This window comes from Nannospalax galili, unplaced genomic scaffold, assembly GCF_000622305.1.
Source record: "Nannospalax galili isolate Female #2095 unplaced genomic scaffold, S.galili_v1.0 scaffold589, whole genome shotgun sequence".
Classification (NCBI taxonomy): domain Eukaryota; kingdom Metazoa; phylum Chordata; class Mammalia; order Rodentia; family Spalacidae; genus Nannospalax; species Nannospalax galili.
Window position 1 is genome coordinate 4,389,972 of NW_008360324.1, and position 25,051 is coordinate 4,415,022.

General features: G+C 42.1%; 1 protein-coding gene across 1 annotated transcript; it reads right to left on the reverse strand.

The window, feature by feature from the left end:
• Positions 1-2,929: 2,929 nt before the first annotated feature.
• Rad51ap1 (RAD51 associated protein 1) lies at positions 2,930-24,999 on the reverse strand. Its single transcript, XM_008825515.2, has 9 exons — positions 24,865-24,999; positions 21,079-21,128; positions 19,381-19,519; positions 18,287-18,396; positions 16,704-16,790; positions 15,936-16,085; positions 10,527-10,691; positions 6,329-6,478; positions 2,930-4,113 (listed from the first exon to the last, which is right to left on the reverse strand). The coding sequence occupies exons 1-9, from the start codon at positions 24,879-24,881 to the stop codon at positions 3,968-3,970; spliced, it is 1,014 nt and encodes a 337-aa protein (XP_008823737.1). The 5' UTR covers positions 24,882-24,999; the 3' UTR covers positions 2,930-3,967.
• Between the last annotated feature and the right edge of the window lie 52 nt (positions 25,000-25,051).

Sequence of the window (25,051 nt, forward strand, 5' to 3'; positions counted from 1 at the left end):
TCTCCACCTCCTCCTACCTCCTAGTGAGGACCAGTCCCTAGCTGGCCCCAGGTTTGTACCCATCGCAAGCCCTTTCTCTGTCTGGGTGAGGGTCGGTAGTGGGAACTCTATTAGGTTGTCTCAGACCCTGAACGGTGCAGGGGCTTTGGATGAGCCAGCCCCAGCGCTGGCAGAGCCACACCCTCTACCTGTTGCTGTCAAACGACTCTGGCCCTTTTTGTGACTCCGAGTTGAATGGGCTTACCCTTCTAAAGGCCCAAACCACCTTTCACATCAGCTCAAAGAACACATCTTTTTTTCTCCTTGATTCCTCTAGTTTGTGAATCAGCTAAGAACTGAACGAAATTCTAGGACACAGATTTAAAACTGGGTTGAACAGACAAGACAGGAATAACTCCCAACCTCGTTCAAAAAAAAGAAAGTATGTGGAAGTAGATAAAAGCCCTGGATATAATTTCTTCATTATAATGGGACACTTTTGTGAGCATTTAGTCTGCACCAGGCCTTAGGAAAGCTTGAGAAATTATAATTGGGCAACAGGAAGTAGAGCTGAGTTTTGAGTGTTCAAAAAGGAAAGCAAGCATCCACCCATCTGAAGGCTCAGTCATGGGAAAGCTTGATACCACCAGTACTAGCACTCAGTTTGATGGAGCACAGGACACGAGGTTGAGGGGAGGGACAACCAGATTGAGAGGTAGCTTGTGAGGGACAGACTGCAGTGTACTTGTGTGGACTGGAAGTAGAAGTAGAAGGTTGTTCATACTGATTTGAATGGGGAAATGTACTGTAGCAGTAACAGGTGGAGAATAGAGGCGGGGTTGGAGGATTGTCAACACAGGACACAGAAGAGCAGCTTTGAGAAGTCTGAATGGTGGGATGATCTGGTGACTTCAATGTGCAGGTGAGAATGGGCTAAATCCCCGAACTGCACTTTGGCACCTGAGATGAGGGTGCTGTTAACTAACAGAAAATCTCACAGGATGTGCAAGTGTGTGTTTATGGTCTGTGTTTATGGACGTTCTTTCCACAGCAACAAGGAAACAGAATCAGGGATGTCCATGATCAGATGAATGGGTAAGAAAACAATGGGATTTTATTCAACACTAAATTTAAAAAATGAAGCTTTCAGGAAAACAGATCGAACTAAAAACATTATTTTAAGCAAGATGACTCAGGCTCAGAAGGACAAATAACATTTTCTCTCATATGAGGATCCTAGCTTCTGTTAAAGAAATATATATTTGGGTGGGAAAAAAATATGGGTAAAGGTCAGGAAACGACAAAGGAGTCCATGAGACTGGAAAAAAACAGACTCTAAAAGGAGGAGGTGGGGAAGACACTAGAGCAAAGTAGAGGGGGTGCTAGGGGCAAAAGGGTGCAATGGGAAAGGGGGACACAGGAGGCAAGGGGGGAGTGAGGTGGGGTGGGAGGAAAACCAGCCCAAGTGAAACATATAGAAAACCCACACGGAAACCTATTGCATCGTAAGCTACTTTTTTTGTTGTTTTTGGTCTTTTTGAGACAAGGGTCTCCCTGTAGCCCCAGCTGTCCTAGAACTATGTAGACCAGGCTGGCCTTGAACTCACAGAGATCCACCTGCCTCTGCCTCCCGAGTGCTGGGATTAAAGGCGTGCACCACCACACCCGGCCGTAAACTACTTTAAAAAAATTATTTAATAACCATATAATTAGAAGCATTTCATTACAAGAGCATTGACATATTCAATAACAATTTCCAGAGCTAAGATGCATCTCTTTCAAAATTGGCTGTAAATTTTTTAGGTTTACAGTTGAATTAGTTATACAATATTGTACTCAGTCTAAACCCTAGAAGACATAAAATTAAATGTTTTAAACTTTAAAAAAGATCTCCATTTCATTATTAAGTCTCATACAGAAAAATTCATTATATACAATTGACACTAAGATGCACATGCATTTCTAATCTGTATATATCTGATTATTACTAGTCACAGTTGGTTACTTTCTGAGCTCCTTGGCATCTGAGCATAGATATAGTCATCAGGTAGATTTCAATGGTAATGTTTTTCACATCTACTAATTATTAAGGAGTTAATTTTTATTTAAGAGTGAAAAAGAGATTAAGGAGAAAAGAAGGAGGGAGGGAAGGGCAGCCCCAGGGACTGGACAGACTTAGAGTCACAACAGATTGTCATGCACTAGGCAACGGGTCTGTGCAACTAGCAAGATGTTGACTAAAGCCCACCAGAGTTTGAAGTCACCTAAACGAGAGAGAGAGAGAGAGAGAGAGAGAGAGAGAGAGAGAGTGTGCTGGGGGCAGAAGGCACAGCAGGTGCTAGGAAACTGCAGAATGATGAACAGCAGGCAAGAAGGGAGAGTGAGTTACCAAAGAAAGGTATCACGTGCGCCAGAGGAGTAACACGTTTATTTCAGGATGGGATGAAAGGGGTGGGTGCGGAAAAGGCAACACCGGGGTCAGCAACTAAGGGCGAATGTGGTCAGGCCAGTCTGCACACATGTTGAAGGAGCTTCTAAATAGGAACTATTAATAGGAATCACAAGAAATAACAAATCCCTCTGGCTGGAGCCATGTGAGATTTCTGCATCAAGGCCTAACACAGAACAGTGGTTACTGCTGAAAGCACCATACACAGTAGCAATACCAGATATCTTGTTGGGTGTGGTGGCACATGCCTATAAATCCAGCCAGCACTGGAGAGACTGAAGCAAGAGGACAACCCGGGCTACATAGGGTAACTCTGTCCCCAAAAAAACCCAAACCCACAAAATTCAATATAACTGGAAGCTAAGCTTTTATTTTTTGAATATTTTATTTTTATTTTATGGGTATGAGTGTGTTGCCTGCATGTATGTGAGTGCACCCGTGTCGTGAAGTGCCGCGGAAGTCAGAAGAGGGCTTCGGAATCCCCTGGAACTGGAGTTAAGGATGGTTTGTAGCCGCCATGTAGGTGCTGAGAATTGAACCCAGGTCCTCCGCAAGAGCAGTCAATGCTCTTAACTGCTGAGCCATCTCTCCAGCCCAGAAGCCAGGCTTTTAAAGGGAGGATGATGCAGGTAAGATGGTGTATGACAGTGTAAATATACAGACTGGGCAAGAAAAAAAATGTACAACGATAGGCAAATGTTCATTTTAATAATTCAGAATTATTCATGTTAACCCAGATGCCTTCAGAGCTGAGAACTGAGCCAGGCAGCACAGTTTTTAATGGTTAACATAATGAAATTTTCTTTATTAAAAAGTGATCAAGAATAGGTTCATAGTCTCATCATAAATATAAAATAATCATTACTAGTTTTATTCACAATAAACATAAGTTTCTGGAAAAGCTGCACCATCTAATAACATAATGGGCTCTGGCTTTATCTAAAGTGATTAAAACACAGCTTCCCCTGCTTGTGTTTCCACAGAAGGCTTCTCTCATTTTACCAAGAGATGTAGACAATTAGATAGATGGATACATGGTATCAAACAGAAGAACATTTTAAGACTTTTTTGCTTTTATTACAAGTTTTGGGAATGAAAGGCTCCTCTGCTTCATGCTTGTGATAAACGTGACAATGGAGCGTAAGAGACTTAGAAACCATTTCCTGAAGGAAATGAGGCTGACCCTTCCCCGACAGTCTACACAGTTCAGGTAAGGTGCTGCCATTAGGCAGTGCTGGGAAGACAGAGCCTGTGACAGTGACAGGGACTTCCTTTGTCAGACTGACAACCACTTAGTGATATGACATGATACCTAAGGGACCACCATGTGTTCTTCAGGAGTGGCACGAGAGGATAGCACTAGACAAGCAAACCTTTCCTGAAGTACTGAAAAGCTTCGCAAGGCCATAATCACAAATGCAACAAATCACATGTGACCCGTTAAAGGCCTCCGGCACTTAAAGTGCCACCCTCAAGTGTCGGTATGAACCAAATACACATAGCACAGTTGTGGAGCGCAGTCTCTCGAGCACCCTTTCACTACCACACTTGGCTTGTGGAATTTGGATGCAAAGGCTTAACTCGTGCTAATCGGGAGAGGCCGAGGCGGAGGCTCTGATTCGGGGACTTGGACGCTCCTACCAGGGGGCTGCTGCTGCGGCTGGCACTGCTGCTTCCAGAGGCCGCTGTGAGAAAACAAGAGAGGATTACTTTACAAAACAGAAAAAAACTGGAGTTAGGTATTGTTCTCTTCCTAGGGTCTGCCAAGCGCTACGCACGAGCAAGAGCACCCAGCTCGGGAGAGCAGAGGAACGCAGGAAAGGTCTAGCACTTTAATCTGAAAACCCAAACCCCAAAACACTTCAAGCCCAAGTATTCTGGATCAGAGATAGCCAACTTTGTACTGCTTATTTTCAAATACCCCCAGAAGCCAAGGTAATGCTCCCAGACTTCAACAGTGAAAGCTGAAACTTGGGAGCAAATAATATGCAGGCAGAAAGAATTGTCCACAATTATGATTCCTAAGGCAACAAATCTACTGTGTTAAATTTTTATTTAATTTTATGTATATGAGTGTTTTGCCTGCATGTAAGTGTACCTGTGCTTACAATGCCCATGATGATCAGAAGAGGGCCTTGCATCCCCTGGAACTGGAGTTATAGAGGGTTGACAGCTGCCATATGGGTGCTGGGAACTAAACCCATGTCTTCTGCAAGAGCAGCTAATGCTCTTAACTGCTGAGCCATCTCTCCTGCCCCACAATGTATTTTTTTTTTAAAGGCTATAAAGAATTCATAAAAAGAGCCCATTTTTCAATTAAAATGGCAAATAATTTTTCCTAACCATCAGTGAAACCGAAACTGTTCTCACATTTTATAGCTGCATTTCTTGGGGCACCATTTTCCCTCTAGGGTCAGGATGGTCTCCGGCAGCCTGATGGCCAAATCCAGGTCTCAGTATGTCCTATTTGGCCCTCATGGTAACAAAGTCATGTAAAAATGAGACTACATTAATTAGTCTGGAGTTCTGTCTTCTCTTGAAAAGGTCAGATCTGTTAATACCAGGCCCACAAAGGGACAAGGGGTTAGTTCTGCTTCCTGCAACAGGGGATGAGGTCTCAGCTCCAACAGTCCCCATGTACTCTAGTCTGTTCCAGGGTCAAGATCAAACACTGACATCATGTGCCTGACTCTGTAAGCAGTGTCAGACTTGTGATACTCTTTATTTACCATCCCAAGATTCCCTCTAAACTGTCTGGAGTATACTGCTTTTAATTTCTATATTGTACTATTCATTTCTTTTCATTGTCTTTCACTGAGGAATCACTAGTTATTCTCAGAAGAAATATACTAAGGATCACTCTTCAAATAATACAAAAGTAGATACAGTATTAATTGGGAAGACAAAATAATTTGGGCCTGGATTAGGGTTTTAGTAATACTAAGATGGCAAAGAATTCCTTTTAAAAAAATATTTTGTTTATTATTTTATGTGTATGCGTGTATTGCCTGCATGTAGGTAAGTGCACCCATGTCGTGCAATGCCCGCGGAGGACAGAAGAGGCTGTCGGATGCCCTGGAACTGGAGTTACGGACAGTTGTTAGTTGCCATGTGGGTGCTGGGATTTGAACCCAGGTCTTCTGCAAGAACAACCAATGTTCTTAACTGCTGAGCCATCTCTCCAGCCCCAAGAATTCTTAAAGTATCATTGAGTCCAGGAGTGGTGGTTCACACCTTTAATCCCAGTACAACATGGGAGACAGAAGCAGGCAGATTTCTGTGCATTCCAGGTCAGCCTGGTCTACAGAGAGTTCCAGACCAGCCAGGGCTATACATTGAGACCTTGTCTCAAAAAAAGATGATGAGTTTTGGCTATGGAGAAAAGAATAAAAGCCACACACACACACACACACACACACACACACACTCACACATGACAAGTTTAACAGAGGCCGAGTCCACTTGAGCTTGCTGAGGCACTTGTTAAATGCTGCAATTCTCATATGTGCCCAGGCCCAAGGCTTGTGTGAGACTGTGGAGATCCTCAGTTAATGAGTTGTTGCTAGAAAAAAACAACATAAAAATGTCTATACCCTTACCATACCCTTCGACTCTGTAATTTATAAGGACCTTAGACTAAGAAAATAATCAGGGTGTGCTCACAGATTTTTGAATTAAGAATGTCTGCCTTACATGTTTATAGCAATGAAAAACAATCATATACACGCTCTATGCCTAATAATAAGGAAATGGTAAGATGATAAATGCAGTAAATAAAAACACTGGTTTGGAAGAAGATGAAGTAACATGGATCTGCTCATATATCACATTTATAACTAGGAGAGAAGGCTGCCAGTGGTAATTTTTCAAGCCCACACCCTTGACAGCAAATTACCATACCTGGTGGGACCCACTTGGGTCTCTTGCCTTCAGATGAAGGGCTGCACATTTTGGCTGGTTTCCTAGTGGCCTCAGAAGAAAGAGAAACTGCCTTGGGTAAGGATGGAGCTTCTGACTTGATGACAGCTGGAGCGGCATCTCCTGAAGTCACTTATTTGAAAAGCATGCATAAAAAACAACCATCATATAATGTGTGAGTCTAACACGTATGTGTAAAAGGATAAAGTTTTATAACCTAATAAAAAAATCAGAAAGTAAAGATCACAAATTTGAAACAGTTCGACATTTATTAGTCAGGTATAGTGGTGCATTCCTGTAATCCCAATACCTGGGAGGCCGAGGGCAGGAGGACGTAAAGTCAGATGACCTGGACCTACATTTGGGGATAGAAGTTTGACTCTACAGGCCTTAAGATGTATATTAAGAGCACTTAATAAAATTGGGCTGGGGTGGATAGTGGAGGTGCAGATAGAGGAGGGGACTTAAATTCGATCAAAATACATTGCATAAAATTCACACAATTCAATAAAAATTTGTTTTTGTTACAAAAAAGCCTCCAAATAATATTTACTGAAAGCCTAAGGACTCTGATCTTATATATGCATTTCTTTATCAGACAATGGACCACACATGAGCTTTCAACCTTTACGACTCCCACCTAAAGATTACTGTCCACCATCAGCGAAGAAAACAGAGGTTAAGCAAGCCACCTGTAGTTTTACAGCTATTGTCTGAGCGGAGAGCAGAAACCAGGTTTGTCCATATTGTAACCATCATACAATAACGTCCCCTCTGAATATGTCAGCGAGACAGGACTGTGGGATTACACAGACTATTGGTAATGTATCCTGCTCCCAAGAAACTTTCGGCCCTGTCACAGCAGTTTTTTGGGGAAAGACAGCAATGTGCCAAGAGATAATGCCATACTCTAGGCATGTGCAGTAAGGAGGGCCCTTGGAATCTTGTGTGTGTTTAGGAAACACAGGGAGGTAGATGAGCATGGACAAAGCCAAATCAAGGCTGAGCAGTCAAGATGAGTGGAGGGAAGTTTCTTAGGCAGAGAGTAGAGTGTGCAAAGCCAGAGCATGCAGCATGTTCCTGAACTGGTTCAATATGGCTGGAGCAGGAATCTGAGGGGAGGGAAAAGTGAGAACTACCATTAGAGCACTCTCATTTACAAAGTGCACTGCAGGCCACACAAGTCTGGTTGGTTAAAAACATGTTAAGTTTTCTCAGGAGCGACTTCCATGTCTAAGAACAACTTGTTGGTCCCTGGTGGCAGACATCTGCCAGGAGGTTGTCAGGAGGACTGAGAGTTCAAGGCTAACCTGGGCTACATAACAAGACTCTTTCTTAAAAACAGAACAAACGAGCCAGGCATGGTGGTGCACACCTTGAATCCCAGCACTTGGGAGGCAGAGGCAGGTGGATCTCTGTGAGTTCAAGGCCAGCCTGGTCTACATAGTGAGTTCCAGGACAGCTGGAGCTACAGGGAGACCCTGTCTCAAAAAGACCAAAAAAAACCCAGAACAAACAAGCCAGTGTGGTGGCACATGCCTTTAATTCCAGCAGTGGAAGCAGAGGCAGGTGGGTCTCTGTGAGATGGAGGCCAGCCTGGTCTACTCAGCAAATTCCAGGCCAGTTGGGGCTACAGGGAGACTCTGTCTCAAACAAACAAACAAAAACAAAAAATAAATGAACCCAGAACAAACAAAATATCTTTCTGGTGGCAAGACAGGGCAAGCAGATCACTTAGAAAGTTATGATAATCCAGGTGAAGGCTGATAAGGGCCTGAACTGAAGTGGTAAAAAAGGATAAAAGAGCACATTGGATGTTTTAGAAGCTGGGTGTAGTGGTAGATGCCTTTAATCCTAGCACTTGGGAAGCAGAAGCAGGTGAGCTGGTTGGGTTCTTTTTTGGGGCCTGGAGGAAGAGAGGTGGAATATAAATTCCCTTTCAGGGGCTGTGAAAGCAAGAGGACCCAAATTTAAATCCCCAGTACCCATACAAAAACCAAACATGGCCATGTATGCCTGTCACCCCAGCATTGTAATGAGACAGGCAGACTGCAGGAGTTCACTGGCCAGTCAGCCTAGCCCAAACTGAGGAAGACACCTGATGTCATTTTCTGACCTCTCCATAGGCATGTTCACCCTCACACACATGTGCCATGTACCCCTACCAAAACTCCCCTTTCAGACAATGCTTGCTTGGAGATACTGAAGGCATATCTAAATACATGTGATTCTGAACAATTTCACTATATATTCTTCCTAAGGTTAACATCTGCATTTCCCAAGCAGGCACTGTCTATCAGGATCTTCTGGGATAGAAACAGTCTTTATATTGGACAGAGCTGTTTCCAAAATTTTCTCTATCAATTGAAAAATGATAATGTATACTAGGTAAGACCCTCTTTTAATTAAAAAAAATTTAATGATTTATTTTAAAGTGTATTTTTATTTTAAGTGTAAGTGCACCTGTGTCATACAATGCCTACAGAGGCCAGAAGAGGGCACTGGATCCCCTGGAACTGGAGTTACAGCTGGTTGGTGGGTGCAGAACTGAACCTGGGTCCTTGGGAAGAGCAGCCAGTGCTCTTAACTGCTGAGCCATCTCTTTAGTCCCCAGATAAGATTCTTAAAGGGGAACCAATAAATTATTAGTAGAGCTAAAAATAGAAGTCAGTTTATCTTTATTTCTTATCCCCTTAATACTTTTTACTTTCAATATTAAATCTCCTTTATGAAGGAACTCACTCCAAGATATACTGAAAAGTGGAAAGTTCCAACTTGGAAATTAAAACTTTTTCATTTCTAGTGTGTGCTGGTAAAGCATCTAAAGAAAATATAGGACTGAGGGCTCAGCTGGTAAAAGAGCTTGCATTGCAAGCATGAGGACCGAAGTCCAATGCCATGCACCCATGTGCATTTGTAATCCTAGCACTGGGGAGGTAGAGATAAGTGGGTCTCTGGAGCTTGCTGACCAGCCTAACCTTATTGGTGAGCTTCACGCCAGTGAGACCCGGTCTGGAGGTGGACAGAACCCCTGGGAATCACACCTGACACCCGAGGCTGTGCTCCAGTTTCCATATGCTTGCATGAACACTCTTGAGTGCACACACACACACATACACACACACACACGTAAAAAGTTTTTCTTATCATTAATGACTTTCATATTATAACTCATCAGAGGAAGACTAGCCTCTTGAAGACGTTTATACCCTAATCTCCAGAAAATGTCACCTTATAGGCAAAAGGAACTTTGTAAGTGACAAGTAGAAGAGTCAGAGACAGTTCAAGTGCAACAGGTCACAGGACCAGAGACAGCCGCCTCGAGAAGTGGGAAAGGCAGAAATTGGGTCTTCCTGTAGACGGCCCTGCTCACAGCTTGGCTTCAGCCACTTTGGACTTAAAACTATAAAATCATAAGATGGGTGGTCATTCATCAAAACAGCATTAAGAAATTAGCACAGCTTTATCTCTAATAGTCCCTATATTTAAAATCTATTTGTAGCTGGACATGGTGGCACAGCTCCATACTTCCTATACCTGGGAGGTTCAGGCAAAATGACTGCAAGTTCAAGGCTAGCCTGGGCTACACAGATGATTGCAAGTTCAAGGCTAGCCTGGGCTACATAGACAAGTGCAAGCTTAAGGCTAGCCTGGGCTAAACAGTGAGTTTGAGAGCAGCTTAGTCTACTTCGTAAGACTTTATCTCAGAAAGTAAATCCAATTTGTGGAATCAGATGAATTTATCAATTTAAAAAACATTCAAATTAAAAAATAAAAAATTGGTATGACTAAGTAAAGCAAGTTAGTAAAAGTCACATTTTGTAATAATCTATTATACAGCATGAACTAACTTTTAAGCACAAGAATCAGGTACTCCATGTTGAAGTTGTCACAAATTCCCAAAGTTTCATTCTAAGAATTACTTCTAATTGTTTGGGAGAGAAAAATAAGAAAAATCAAAACTTATAGTAAGCATGTCACAAACAAGCTCTCAAAGATTAGGTCAAGCAGGAGAGCAGATCATTCATGTGAGCTAAATCACCCAGAGAAAATGTGGTCCAAGGACAGAGCCTCCCCCTCTGAGTGGACAATCCTGGGATCGAGCTGCAGCCCCTCATTTATTAGGTGGACCAGCATGCATTTAGATTTTTCTGAATGACATGTTTTGCACTAGGCTTACCTGATGCACTGCATTTAGACTTAGAGTTCTTCTCTTTCTTTTCTACCGGGGATTTTCTCTTCACGTCTTTCTTCTTAATTTCCTTAACTTTACTTTTTTTCACAACAAAGTCTCCATCACTTCCCCGACTCTCATCAAAATCAGAATCATCTTCTGAGGCTTTACCTAAAACACAAGATTGTACACTTTGTCTTTGTTCTAAAAGCGAGAATTCTGTGGACTCAACTTTATCTGCAACTTTGTATCAGATTTTCATGCATCGCTGAAAATCTCCAGCGACAGAACCCTACAGAGCCAAACTTGCGGGGGCCTGGCTTGAATCGAGCCCCTCTGCGTGCACGCTGGCTGACCTCGGAAGGTCGCTAAGCTTAAGGTGCTACGGTTTCCTCATCTAGGCAACCAACACCACCGGCTGTTCTGCAGTCAATGAGCTAACAAGCATAGCGCATTTGGAGTCGCACCTGGCATGCAACAAGCACAGTCTAAGTGCCTGCCACTACTATTGTCACCATCCTGTCTCAGCAGTCACTTTTACTTCCAATTTCACCAGTTTAGATCAGTAACTCTGGAAAAGAATGGCCAGTCTGATGACAGCTAGTCTTTCAAAGCATGGCACCTGAAGTAAAACAGAATACCCTCCGTAATCGCATGAACTACAATGTTCTGGAACCCACCCTCCTACACAAACCAGAGCCAACAACCTTTACTCTTAGCTGTAAGCAACTTCATTGGAGACACACCTGTTTCTCACAGGCTCCTTTCTGTACTGTATGGGATGGTATAAGCCAGGGATGCTCAGTGAACTGAAGAACAACTTAATAAAGTAACAGGTGTGGAGATGGTGTTCCCAGAGCTCTAAGTCATCCGTTTCCATCCCTGGGCAATCTAGAAGGCCTAAACACTTGAGTTATAGATCCTGAGAGTTACAGAGGTCTTAAGAAAAGCTGCCCTTTCAACAGTTCTCTCTTTGCTTTCCCCAAGGAAGTCCTCAAAGGGTCCTTTCTCTCCTCAGTTAGTACAAGCCACTAGGGGACTCTGCACTGTCTTTGGGGTAGCAGCCACTTCTTAGCTACTATGAATTGACGCTATGCATACATGTGTGCAGACATCTCTTCAAGACCTGGACTTCAACTGTTCTGCACATAAGTGCAGGGTGGGGCTGCTGGATCACATGGTAGGCATTTTTAATTCTTTGAATTACCACACTATTTTCCATTTCAGCTGCACCATTCCAGCAACTCTACCATCACTGCACAAAGGTTCCAATTCTTCCATACCCTGAACTAACAATTGCTATTTTTTCTTTTCTTTTTAAGTGGCAGTCCTAAGCGGTGTGAGATGATCTTTCATGGAAATTTTGGCATCTGCACTTCTCAAATGCTTAATGACGTTAAGCATCTTTTTAGATGCTTTTTGGACATTTGTGTATGATCTTTGGAGAAATGTGCATTTGAATTCTTAGCTTGAACTTCTAAGGGACAGAGGCAATTATAAAGTCACTTTGTCTAAACTATGATTTCCAAATAAAATGTGATTTATTTATTTATTATTTATTTATTTATTTATTTATTCATTCATTCATTTGGCAGGGTCTCTTGTGCCCGAGGCTGGCCTCAAACTTGATATATAGCCGAGGATGGTCTTGAACTACTGATCCTCTTGTCCCAACCTCCCAAGTGCTGGGATTCGAAGCATGTGTTACCACACGGGACTAAATTGTGTCTTTATAAAATAGTTCAAGAGAGGTTCTAAAGTCAGAATGCAAATAAAAAACTATTCTTTGTAAATGTCTACCAAATCTATAGAAATAGAACTCCCAAATTATGTAAACCCAATAATCAAAACAGGTGATTCATTTACACATATATAGCAAAATTTTTCATTCTTCATTGAAGACAAATTATTTGGTTAGCATGTTAAGACTTCTAATTTATTTTTTAAAACATTTTTCTTTTTACTTTACATGTATGAGTGTAGTGCCTGCATGTATGTAAGTGCACTCGTGTCATATAATACCTATGGAGGTCAGAAGAGGGCATCAGATCCTCTGGAACTGGAGTTACAGATGGTTGTTAGCCACCATGTGGGCGCTGAGAATCAAACCTGGATCCTAGTGCTCTTAACTGCTGAGTCATCTCTCCAACCCCTAGACTTCTAATTTATAACTTAGTCACTCAATGGTTTTTCAGATAGTCATGGATCAAATAATGAAACTGACACTCTGAAGGGGTGAGAATCATTACCCTTGGAAAACATAATTCAATTGTAGAAGGAATTACTCTCATTGGGGTTTTTGTGATAAGTAACCTCATGCTGAGCAGCATTTACTACATCTCTCCCAGGCTCCTTGGGTGCCTTTTCTTTTGCTGGTCTTCCTTGTAATATCCGTTTCCCAAAGTGAGAGCCACAGACAGGCCACTTGCTTAGGTAAAAGGGCAGACTTTTCTAAAAAGGCAGATTTCTGGGCTGGAGAGATGGCTCAGCAGTTAAGAACATGGCTGTTCTTGCAGAAGACCCGGGTTTGAATCCCAGCACCTACATGGCAGCTAACAATCGTCTGTAACTCGTTCTAAGGGATACGACAGCCTCTTCTGTCCTCCGCGGGCATTGCATGACACGGGTGCACTTCCTTACATGCAGACAATACATGCATACACATAAAATTAAAATAATAAATAAAATTAAAAAATAAAATTAAACAAAAAAAGGGGCAGATTTCTACCTGGTAGTCAGATTCCTTGGAAGGCAAGGCTAGAGAATCTGTATTTTAACAAGGTGGTGTGGTGACTCTTCAAATCTGGTTAAGTGTTGCAGTAGAACCCAGTGCCTTGTGTGTGCTAAGCAAGTGCTCTACCAACTGAGCCTCATCCTCAGCCTTGGTTTATCAAGATGGGGTCTAGCTCAAGGCTGGCCTTGAGTTCACGATCTCCTTATCCCAGCCTCTAAGTGCTGAGATTACGTGTGTGTCTCACTGCTCTATCCACTGCCACCAGAACTTCCTGTAGAACCACTCCGCTGCTCTTCTCAGGCTGCCCTGCCCATGCTACGGGCTCTAATTATTACGTATGGATGACTTCTTTCCTGAATTATCTCAGCGCAGGCTTTGAGGAAATTTCGCTGAATCTCAAACCCAACTAGCTTACGACAGTTCCTTCTCTTTCCTGCAAAACCCTGATATTCACATGGCTTTCTTATCTCAGCTATCAGCATCTTCATTTTTGTGATCAGGAGGTTAAGGGCCTTGATGTCATAATCAATTTTCTTTTTCTCCCACCCTCTCCATATGCATTTCCTGTTATTCTGGTATTATATCAAGCCTCACCTAGAACACTACTTTTGTTTGTTTTTGTTTTGTTTTTTTTTGAGACAGGGTCTTTCTGTAGCCCCAGCTGGCCTGGAACTTGCCATAGAGACCAGGCTGGCCTCAATCTCATACAAGTCCACCTGCCTCTACCTCCCAAGTGCTGGGACTAAAGGGGTGCACTATCACACCTGGCTAGAGCCCTTCTTATCCAAATCACAACTTGCTACCCATATGCTTCCTTCCTATCTCCTCAGAGCACTCCTTCATACATTGCCAGCTGCCTCCTATGCTCCCCAAAACTAAGATCTGCAAATAATGGCCTTAGAGCTGATGGTCTAATATATATACACATACATACATACATAATTAATTCAGTTAAAATGCAACATGTTTTTCAATTTTCAGTTTTCTTTCGCTTTTCTTCAACTTCTGGCATCAGTTCTCCATCTAACGATATCGTTTCCACCAACCCACAAATATGTAGGGAAGAGCCACAAAGTCTCTTCCAAATACCTTGGTTCTAGAACGTTCCAAATTTATGCTCCAACCCAGCCTTGTTGGGTGACTGTAGAACAGCTAATTCTTCTTTGCTCACATTCTTCATCCAGAATAATTTCTCTTTCCCTAAACCTTTTCCATTTCAGTAAAAAAAACCCCACAAAACACCACCACAATCCACAGGCAACCTGCCATTCAAACCAAAAACCTTATTATTCCTGGACTGCTTTTTCTCCTACTTTATAGCTGCTCCATCAGCAAATTCTATAGGAAAATCCTCAAACCTAGAAAAACTGATGACTTCTCAGCCTCTCTACCCGTTACATTGGTCCCAGCCACCACCTCGCACATTAGAGTACTGGGCGGTCTCCTAACTTGTTAAACTCAATCTATTCTCAACCTCGTCTTTGATGATCCTTTAAATTTTTAATTAAGATTGTATTCTCTCTCTCTTTCAAATACTGACAACTGTCTGTGAAGTCCTACTTCATCTGATTTCCCCTGTAATTTCACTTCTTACGTTTCCCTTTCCTTCCTCGCTCATTGGCCTTAGTATCACCCAACACTACGTATGCCCCTGCCTCAGAGTCTCTCTATATACTATTCCCTATGTGAAACATTTTCTGCAAATCTTCACATGGTTTTCTGGCCTTAAAGGTCATCTCAGAGCCACCTTCCCTGACCTGAAACAACACTGCCTAGTCCTTTCCAGCGTCCTCTTATGTCCTCTGCCCTCCCTTCTTCTTCACAGGTCTCCATCCCCTATAGTCCTAGGGATCAAACACTGGATCAAACATGCTGGACAAGTGTTCTACCATTGAGCTACCCCAGGCCCTTCCTAGTTTCTGTACCATGGTTCTAGACACATGATGAATGTGTTTTATCATCTGTGGCCCCTAATTAGAATCTTTCTGAGCTCCACAAGGACAGGAGCTGTTTGTTTTGTTCATTACTGTATCCTGAGTGTCTAGACTGTGGTGTCCATCATGGGAATCCAGTATTTGTTCATTAAGTGTTGATGAACAAGACTGTTACTTGTTGACAGCATGTTAAAATCTAATATATTGCATCTGATTTGGTAAAAATGTACAGATTTATTCTTTAAAATTTTTAACATATTACAATGCCATCAAAGCCACTATATTTTCCCTGTGCCTTAATTTCTAATAAGTCTGAAAACAACTGTGAAATAATATCATTTCCAACTCAAAGTATAAGCTTCTACTAGTTATAGGAACGTTAAGACCTCTTAGAATAGGTCAAGAGATGCTCCACGACTTGAGGCCTTATTCATGTTCTGGGCCTTCCCAAGACTCACTGAACTTTCCTGTATGTGCACTTATTTACTCCTCTGCTCACACCTTTCTATCAGTAAGAAATGTAATTTCAACCTTCAATTTGTCTAAATGCTACTTGTTTTCCAGACTTGGCTTAGAGTTACCCCTGGACACAGCTTCCCTGGAATGCCTGGCTCAATTTAAATGATCTACATATTCCTGGAGTTTATGCTCTTTAGAGGCTTAATACAGTGCTTTGCGTACATCCTGGTCTCCAAGAACTTCTCACTGCCTTCCAGCAGAATTCACTTGAAGCAGAATGCAGCTTACCGGTTTCACTGTCTGGCTCAGTGTCGTTGGCAGTACTGCCATCACTGCCTTCCAGAAGCATCCTCCTCTGCTGAGCCTCAGCTTTCCAGGCTGCTTTTCTTTTCCCTTCAGCTCCACAGACATTCTCCTCCGTGATCTCATCCAGACCATCTGTTGGCATCCACAAGAGCTCTGAGGACTCTGTGACCTCCGCTGCCTTCCTTTGCCCAGTTTCATCCCACCTTGCTCCTAACCACACACTACACAGCCCACACTGGGACAGTCAGTCCATCAGGCTCCTGGCAACAGACTCTGGTCTTAAGGGTAAGTCTGAGGCCCCAAAAGAGTCTTTGCCCAAGATCTTTCCTGATGGTATTGGGAAGATGCAGTCCCTTTCTTCCGTGGTCATATGTTGTGGACTAAGGCCTTGCGTAGTTATTACTGTCCAGCAGGGAAGAAAGTAAGTCTGCAGTCAGAGAGAGGACTAAAGCTTAAAGAACACCAAGAGATAAAGAGAGCCTGGGGACACAGGAAGACCCTGTTCTAGCTACTTGCAGGAACTTAAAAGTTAGAAAATTAGCACTGTGGCTAGGCGTGGTGTCGCATGCCTTCAATCCCAGCACTCCGGGAGGTCGTGGCAGGCAGACCTCTGTGAGATTGAGGACAGCCTGGTCTATATAGTGAGTTCCAGGCTAGTTGGGGCTACAGGGAGACCCTGTCTAAAACAAACAAAAACCAAAAAAGAAAAAGAAAATAAGTTCTGTGAATGTTATTAATATCAAAACTCACCTAAACGATCACTGGCTACGCTGCAATTAGAGAGACGAGGAGCCTTATTCACTATTTCCGTTTTACTGCTGTCTTGTTTTTCAGTACCTAAACATAAAGAAGGAAACTGAGATACATCCTAATCAATCGATGTCTAGAAAACAGGAAGATTAGTAGTGTAATATAGCAACATCTAGATGCTAATGAATGGTCCCAAACTCATGCTCGCCCAGTGGTTCTGATTGGAGAAGCTAATACATATTTGGAGTTTGGGCTCTAATCAGACTTAGGCTCAAAGTCAGACTCTATCATGTAAGCTGGTTGAGCGTCTCCAGGATTTATATGAAGAGAAAAATGTCCTACATAATTATCATGGGAGAATAAATTCAAATGGAAACTGCTTTTTATACTACCAAATACAGTCCAGAAATAATAACCATCAGTTCTATGTAGACAAATTCATGTTTTTCCTAACATACGCTTTGACTGTTACAAACTTAAATGATCAAGAAAGAGCTAGAATATTTGCCCAGTATACACGAGATCCTGGATTTCAGCCCCAACATCAAAAAACAAAACAAAAAAAAGAAAAATCGCCAGATCTCAAGCGCATAGGAGACTTAAAAAAAAATAATATTGACACATTAAACCCTGCAGGCTATGAAGAGTATTACAGGGAGAAGTGGCATTTTCAAGTAATTCCTGCTATGCATTCTACAATGTCTTCTGAGAGATGAAGTTTATTTCCTCAATTTCAGAACAGTACATGACAATGTTTTTGAAATTTCTTTGATCCCTGATTAATAAAGGTCTCCCTAGTCAAAAATGTTTATTCTTAAAGAGGCAGTACTAATTACAAAAAACATAACAAAACAACAAAAGCCTCACCAATATCACTACACACTACAAGGTTGCCAGGAAAAAAAAATTCAAGGGCTGGAGAGATGGCTCAAGATGTTAGAGCACTGGCTGCTGTTAAAGAAGACTGGGGTTCAAATCCCAGCACCCATATGATGGCTAACAACCATCTGTAACTCCAACTCCAGGGGATCCAACACCCTCTTCTGACCTCCGTGGACATTGCATGACATGGGTGCGCTTGCACACATGCAGGCAATATACTCATACACATAAAAGAAAAATAATAAAATATTTTCTAAAAATTCAAAGGTGAAAAATGACAGAAATCTAGAAGTCATTCTCTTAAATCTATTAAACTTGCTTGCTAACTTGGTACCTTTAACCTTTATAGATCATAAAAATTATCATCACTAGGTCATGTTCAAGTAATCTAGATTTAAAGGAAAAGGAAGAAGGCTGTTAGGACTGTACAGATCATTTCTCAAGAAACTGGATTTTTCAGTGCACAGCAACATGTAGCCAAGCAGCAGCCCCAGTGTATGTCCTGGTTTCTTTAGGCTCCATCAGAGGTGCATGCGTGTGGCACTGATACAGTTGAACAAAGACCTGAATGGAGTGGTACTCTCTGTGAAGTGCCCTTTTTATAGTTCAAATGTATTCTTTCCTCTGTGAAAGGCTATCTAAAAAAGTATTACAAAACAGTAAAAAGCATTCAAAAATAAATACACAGAAAACAAAGTTACTTTTCTCTTGAGACTGCTGCTCCCAGCTGCTGACTGCTGGACATTCCTTCACTGATAGAGCCAGGGCAACTTCTAAGCCTCTCTGGAAGACCTTGTCATCTAAAGCCACCCTACAATAGACATACAAACAAGCTTTTAATTTCAGTTTGAGCATCAATACCATTAAATTTTACCAAAGAGCAAAGTTTCAGATGTTCCTCTGTTACTATTTAAGAGCAGCTAACCTCCAATGTACTTAAATATAATCATCATTAACTGACTTTTGATGATGAGACTCCTAAAATGCAACAAGACTGTGTTGTATGTGGTATAAGAGGCGTGGGCAGGACAGCCTGTGCCTCTATACTGACTGTTCCTTTACCTGTAATGTGTCTACTATCAGCTCTGTCTAGGAAGCTCTAGCTTAACCTAACAGACTCGGTTCAAGCATCACTTCCACCTGCACATCTTCCTTGTTCTCACCCACACCCTTTGGCAGATAATGCAGTTGTGATAGTGAAGTCATTTTTATATCTGTTCCTCCTAATCTAGACTTTAACAAATATTGTACTATATATTGCATAAAAGGCAGTATGCTAGGTGCAAGACTAAAAGTAACCTCAAGGCATCTTCAAGGAGAATGAGGAAGGTGCAGGAAATAAGTCATACCAGTAATTATCCCATAGAAGGCAGATGGTAATAAGTCTCCTATTTAAGGTGGTCAAAAGTGTTAATGATTACAAGAGGAACAGTCAAAGACAGATAAAGAAATGCATCAAGAACGAAGAAGTACTAAAATGTACCTTGAAGAACTGATTATGACGATTATTATTATTTACTTATTTTTATTTTTTTGTGTATTAGTATATTGCCTGCATGTGTGTTGGGGCACCCGTGTTGTGCAGTGCCTGAGGAGGACAGAAGAGGGTGTTGAAGGCCCTGAAACTGGAGTTACAGACAGTTGTTAGCCTCCACATGGGCACTGGGAACTGAACCCAGGTCGTTGAGAAGAGCAGCCAAAGCTTTCAACTGCTGATCCATCTCTCCAGCCCCTGAACTGTGTATCTTAAACGAATGACTCCAATGGCACATGCTTACTGGGTCTTACCTCTCACCTTTTTTTAGGGGTTTTCTCTGGTATGATGTCTTCTTTCTGGAGACTCTTCACATTAGATTTAGGTTTGTCTTGTTTTAACTCCTTTTGTATTATTTTGGACTTCTTGTTTGGAGGTACGGTTGCAGGAATAAAATCATCTATTTTGTGTAAATTAAAAAGAAGTAAAATATTTTCTTGGCAGCTAAAAATCATAGTGCACTCACATTTTATGCATAATCAAGTTTAATTTTCACACTTTAAAAAAATCAGTAAAGAGAGTTGGTTCAGCAGTTACAAGCACTGGCTGCTCTTGCAGAGGACCCAGGTTTAATTCCCAGCACCCACATGGCGGCTAACAACTCCAGTTCCAGGGGATCGGATGCCCTCTTCTGACCTCTGCAGTCATTGCATGACACAGGTACACCTACATACATGCAGGCAATCCACTCATATACATAAAATAAACATAATAAAGCCAGGCGTGGTGGCACATGCCTGTAGTCCCACCACTTGGGAGGCAGAGGCAGGCGGATCTCTGTGATGAAGAACTTACTGTGAAGCCTTTGACAAGACATTTGATACTCTGGAATGTAGATTTCCACTGGCATTTAAAAAAAAAAAAAAAAAAGAAAAAAAAATCAGTATAGACAGGTTGTATTCATTTTTACTTATCCATCTCAACATGGATGGGGTCTTTAAAAAAAAAAAAAAACCTAGCCGGGCATGGTGGTGTACCCCTCTAATCCCAGCACTTGGGAGCTTGGGAGGCAGAGGCAGGTGGATCTCTGTAAGTTCAAGGCCAGCCTGATCTACATAGCAAGCTTCAGGCCAACTGGGACTACAGGGAAATCCCATCTCAAAAAGACCAAAAAAAAAAGAAAACAACAACAACAAAAAACCCCATACATACATACATACATACACACACACACATATATATATACATATATATATCTCAAGTTTTAAAAAACCCAATTCACTGTATGAGTGTATTGCCTGCATGTGAGTGCACCTGTGTCGTGCAATGTGTATGGAGGCCAGAAAAGGTCACTGGACCCCCTGGAACTGAAGTTACGGACAGTTGTTAGCCACTATGTAGGTGTGGGAATCAAACCTTGGTCCTCTGCAAGAGTAACCAATGCTCTTAACCACTGAGCCATCTCTCCAGCCCCTAGGGTTTGTTAATATACACTGTTTTTTCATGCTTTCTCACATAGGCTCATAACATGACTTTCTGCACATCCCACCCCACCCAGTATCCAGGACACAAACTGACAATTTATACATCTCTAGTGAAACACCCATAACAGTAACAGAGGGCTAGACACTGGTTTCTGTATTTTTTCTCAGTAAACATATAATCAGTATGGCAAAGCTTAAAGGTAAGTTTCCAGGGCTAGTGAGATAGCACAGCAGTTAAGAGCACTGTCTGCTCTTGCAGAGGATCCAGTTTCAATTCCCAGCACCCACATGGCAGCTAACAACCATCTGTAACTCCAGTTCCAGGGGATATGACAACCTCTTCTGGAGCCCTGCATGACAGGGGTACACCTATCTACGCACAGGCAATACACTCATACACATAAAATAAATAAAATATATTTTAAAAAAATATAAGTCTTCAAGGTCTAATTTTTTCAAATCTACCTCATACATAATAAATTCTGAGGAAATCAATTTCTAAACCTGTAAAGAAAAAGTAAGAAGTTCTACTTACCATCACTATCCGAGTCCTGAAACTGCGAGTAATTGACTGGTTTTTTATTTCTGTGATCGAGACAGAATTTTCATTAACACAAATGTTAATTTTTATCTTCATTTCTTAGTTATTAATAGTCTCAAAAAGAAAACTGTGTTTGGATTCTCTTAAAAATACTTCAATCCAAAACATGATTCACATTTCATACAGAAACGTGGCACAGGAAAAAAATGAATTCAGAAACCCCAAAGGAGAGTCCAGGTGATCAGCAAGAAGAACTGGCATCTCTTCAGTGGCCGTAGCTACTTATAAATTCATGTGCTGCTTCTTTGTTCTTGTCATCCTGTCAAGTACTTGTGGGCTCTAAATTCATCTCTTTTTATTTATCTATTTTCATTTTTATGTGTATGGGTGTTATGCCTGCATGTGTGTAAGTGCACCCATGTCCTGCAAAGCCTGTGGAGGACAGAAGAGGGTGCTGGATCCCCTGGAACTGGAGTAATGGATGGTTGTTAGCTGCCATGTGGGTGCTGGAATTTGAACCCAGGTCTTCTGCAAGAACAGCCACTCTTAACCACTGAACCATCTCTCCAGTTCCTAAAACCATCTTAAAAAAAAACTCTCCACAATACTGTGAGCACTGTAAGAGTTTTGTAAAGTAAGAGTTTTCTTACTTTGATAGACACTAAAATGATGACTTTATCTCTACTGTGTGAAAGGAATCTTTGCACAACCTAAAGAGGCATCAGAAGAAAAGGATATTCAAAGTGAAAAAAAAAAATTCCCTTTTCCCTTCTCTAGGGAATAAATGTAGCGCTTTTCCAGTTTTCCCTCCTGGCTTCTATTCAACATCCAGGTGGAAATAACTTGGTTTATCAGTTGGCTGTTCTTTCATGTAAAAATGGAGTTCTGTGAAAAAGAGGCTAGTCCCACTCAGAATTCAGTCTCACAAGCGTGATTTCTTAAGAAAAATAACATTCTGTGTTGTCCCATGGCCTCATACACAATATTAAAAGTAAGGGTATTGTTGTACCCACGAAATCTCTATAATATTGTTGTTTAACTAGACATGCAGAATGACAACACCAATTGACAAGCCAGTGCGGATGAGGGAAATGACACAGGGTTCCACCTCTAGATGAAAAGCTACAGGCCATCAATGGATGCTGAGGGCAGGAGAATCCGTTTTCTCCAGGGACTAGCTCTCTGAGAGGTTACCTAATCCCAAGTGGTCATGCACACAAGCACCACTAAATGGATTCAATGCATTATCACACACGCACACACACACACACGTATGTATATCTATAAATGAATGTATGGATAACAATAATAAGGAAGAGGACAAGAAATTGAGAGGGAGTGTGGAGAGAACAGGAGAGGAGTCGAAGAGGGGAGTTTGGGGGTGGAAATCATGGAAATACAGTTCTCATATATGAAGCTCTCAAAAACAAAATTTAAAATGATTAAAAAAAAGAAAGGGTATGCATGTTACTCCCCTATTTCTCAGAGTTAAATAATTTGAGAGCTGCACACAATGTAAAAATATCTTTAGAAATTCAGAGATTAATAGTTTTAAAAAAAAAAATCAAAAGTCTACTAACGAGTATATCCAAGGGTTGAGCTACCGCAAATATACTAATTCTCACTGATTCATGGAATACAAATTACCTGTTGTGTTTTAGATACTGGATGTGGTGAGATGTGTAGAAAATCAAATTTTAAAAATTCAAGTATGTAGCAATAAAGAATGCAAGGACTGTTACCAGCAGTTGATGCCACTGTCTCGATTCATGCTAAAGTTACTAACAGGTCTATCACCACTGCAGTACAAGTGACAGAAGAGGGGCTGGAGAGATGGCTCAGCAGTTAAGAGCACTGGTTGCTCTTACAGAAGACCTGGGTTTGAATCCCAGCACCCACATGGCAGCTAACAACCGTCCATAACTCCCGTTCCAGGGAATCTGATACCCTCTTCTGTCCTCTGCAGGCATTGCAGACATGGGTCCACTTACACACGCAGGCATAATACTCATACATATTAAAATAAATAAATTGCCAGGCATAGTGGCGCACTTGGGAGGCAGAGGCAGGTGGATCTCTCAATTCAAGGCCAGCCTGGTCTATATAGTGAGTTCCAGGCCAGCTGGGGCTACAGGGAGACCCTGTCTCAAAAAGACCCCCCCCCCAAAATAATAAAACAAAAAGAAAACAGCGTTCTAGTATTACCACAAAAATAGAAAAATAGCAATGGGCTAGTGAGATGGCTCAATGTGTAAAGATGCGTGCTGCACAAGCCTGATGACCTGAGTTTAACCCTGGGTCCTGCATAAAGATGGAAGTAGAGAAATGACTCCAAAAAGTTGTCCTCTGATCTCCACATGCACCATGGCGCATGCACCCCCACCCCTATCATGCACATACAATAAATGATAATAATTTTAAAATATAGTAGTGATCCCACCGGCCTTCTGAGGTTTCAGGGGCCCTAGAGGCCTGCAGATTATTGTGACCACTGCTGTCCCAAATAAAAGCATGTCTTTACTATTTGTACGCTTATGTCATTTCCAGAAATCCAGATCTCCCTTCTAAACATCTTAGATTTCTCTATCAGTTAATACAAAGACCAGCCATCCATAGCTCAGCCCTCAAATATAGTCATCCTCGATTCTTTTTTTTTTTTTTTTCTTCCTTGCCCTGTATCCACTTGTCAGAAGTACTTAAACTCATGGGTACTATGGTCACCACCAACATTGTGCCAAATCGCTATCCAGCCTTCCAATTGGTTTTCTTCCTTCTATTCTGGTCACCCCAGTTCCCACTCAATCACTACCAACAGCCAGTGACCTTTATAAAAGTAAATGAGAACTTTCACCCACCTCCACACTAAAGTGACTGCCTTCCCATGGGGCTAAGATAAAATCCAAACTCCTTTGTAAGCCCTACTGGCCCCTACTCACTTTGGCAGCTATTTATCTGACCCAATCCTCAACAGTTCTTCCCCATGCCTATTAATGCCACATCTTCCACCTGTCTCTATAATAGGGTCAAGTTCAAGACCTTGGCTTCTGTTCCATCGACTTGGATTGCTTTATATTTTTGGCCTAGCTAACTTTCTCACTCTATTTAAAGTAAGGCTTGTCTCCTTCCCTTTACGTTACATTAGGGTGTTTATCTTTGCTCCTCCCCTCCATCTTCCACTAGAGTGGAACTCAGTATTCAGTAACTTTTGTTTTTGTTTGGTGTTTCAGTACTTAGGCCTGAACCCAGAGCATCTCATATGCTAGGCAATCACTCTACCACTGGGTCATATCCCCAACTATATTCAGTAACTTCTAAATGGACGGATAGATCTAGGATCCCGACTTTGATTATGCAGAGTGGATTCCAATGGTATAAAGAGAAGCAGAGAGGATCTGCAGTCACGTAACAGGTTACTGGTACTTACAGCTATGTGGCTCAGGTAAATGGGCCTTGATGCCTAGAAGTATGAAACCCATAAAATAGGACTGTCTGCTTTTAGCCTGTCGCAGGACTGCAGTGGTGAATACATGACACATGCGTGGACGCTTGCTGAAATGCAACACGCGTCCAATGCAACCCACAGCGAGGTCTCGATGGAACAGGGTGGGTCAAAAGTCAATAGAGGGCGCGACCCAGGGTGCTGGGCCACTTCTGAGCATCACTGGGGACAGGTGACCAAGTCTCCACCGCCCGCTGCCTCGGTGTGACCCGGCCCCTCCTCCCAGCCTGAGTAACAGCTGTCCTCAGCGTCCCTTTCTCCCCTGGTCTCAAATCACTCACCTCGAAGGGCGCACCATGGTCCGTTCAGGAACCTTTGGGACAGACGCAGCGCCTCAGAGCCTGAAGGCAGCCTTGGCGGTTTCAATTCCCGCTCAAAACCAGATATCACGCGCCACGCCCCAAGGGCGCCAGCCCTCCAATCAATGCCGGTCACTGTGCCGACTGCGCATGCGCCCTGAGAAGAGCG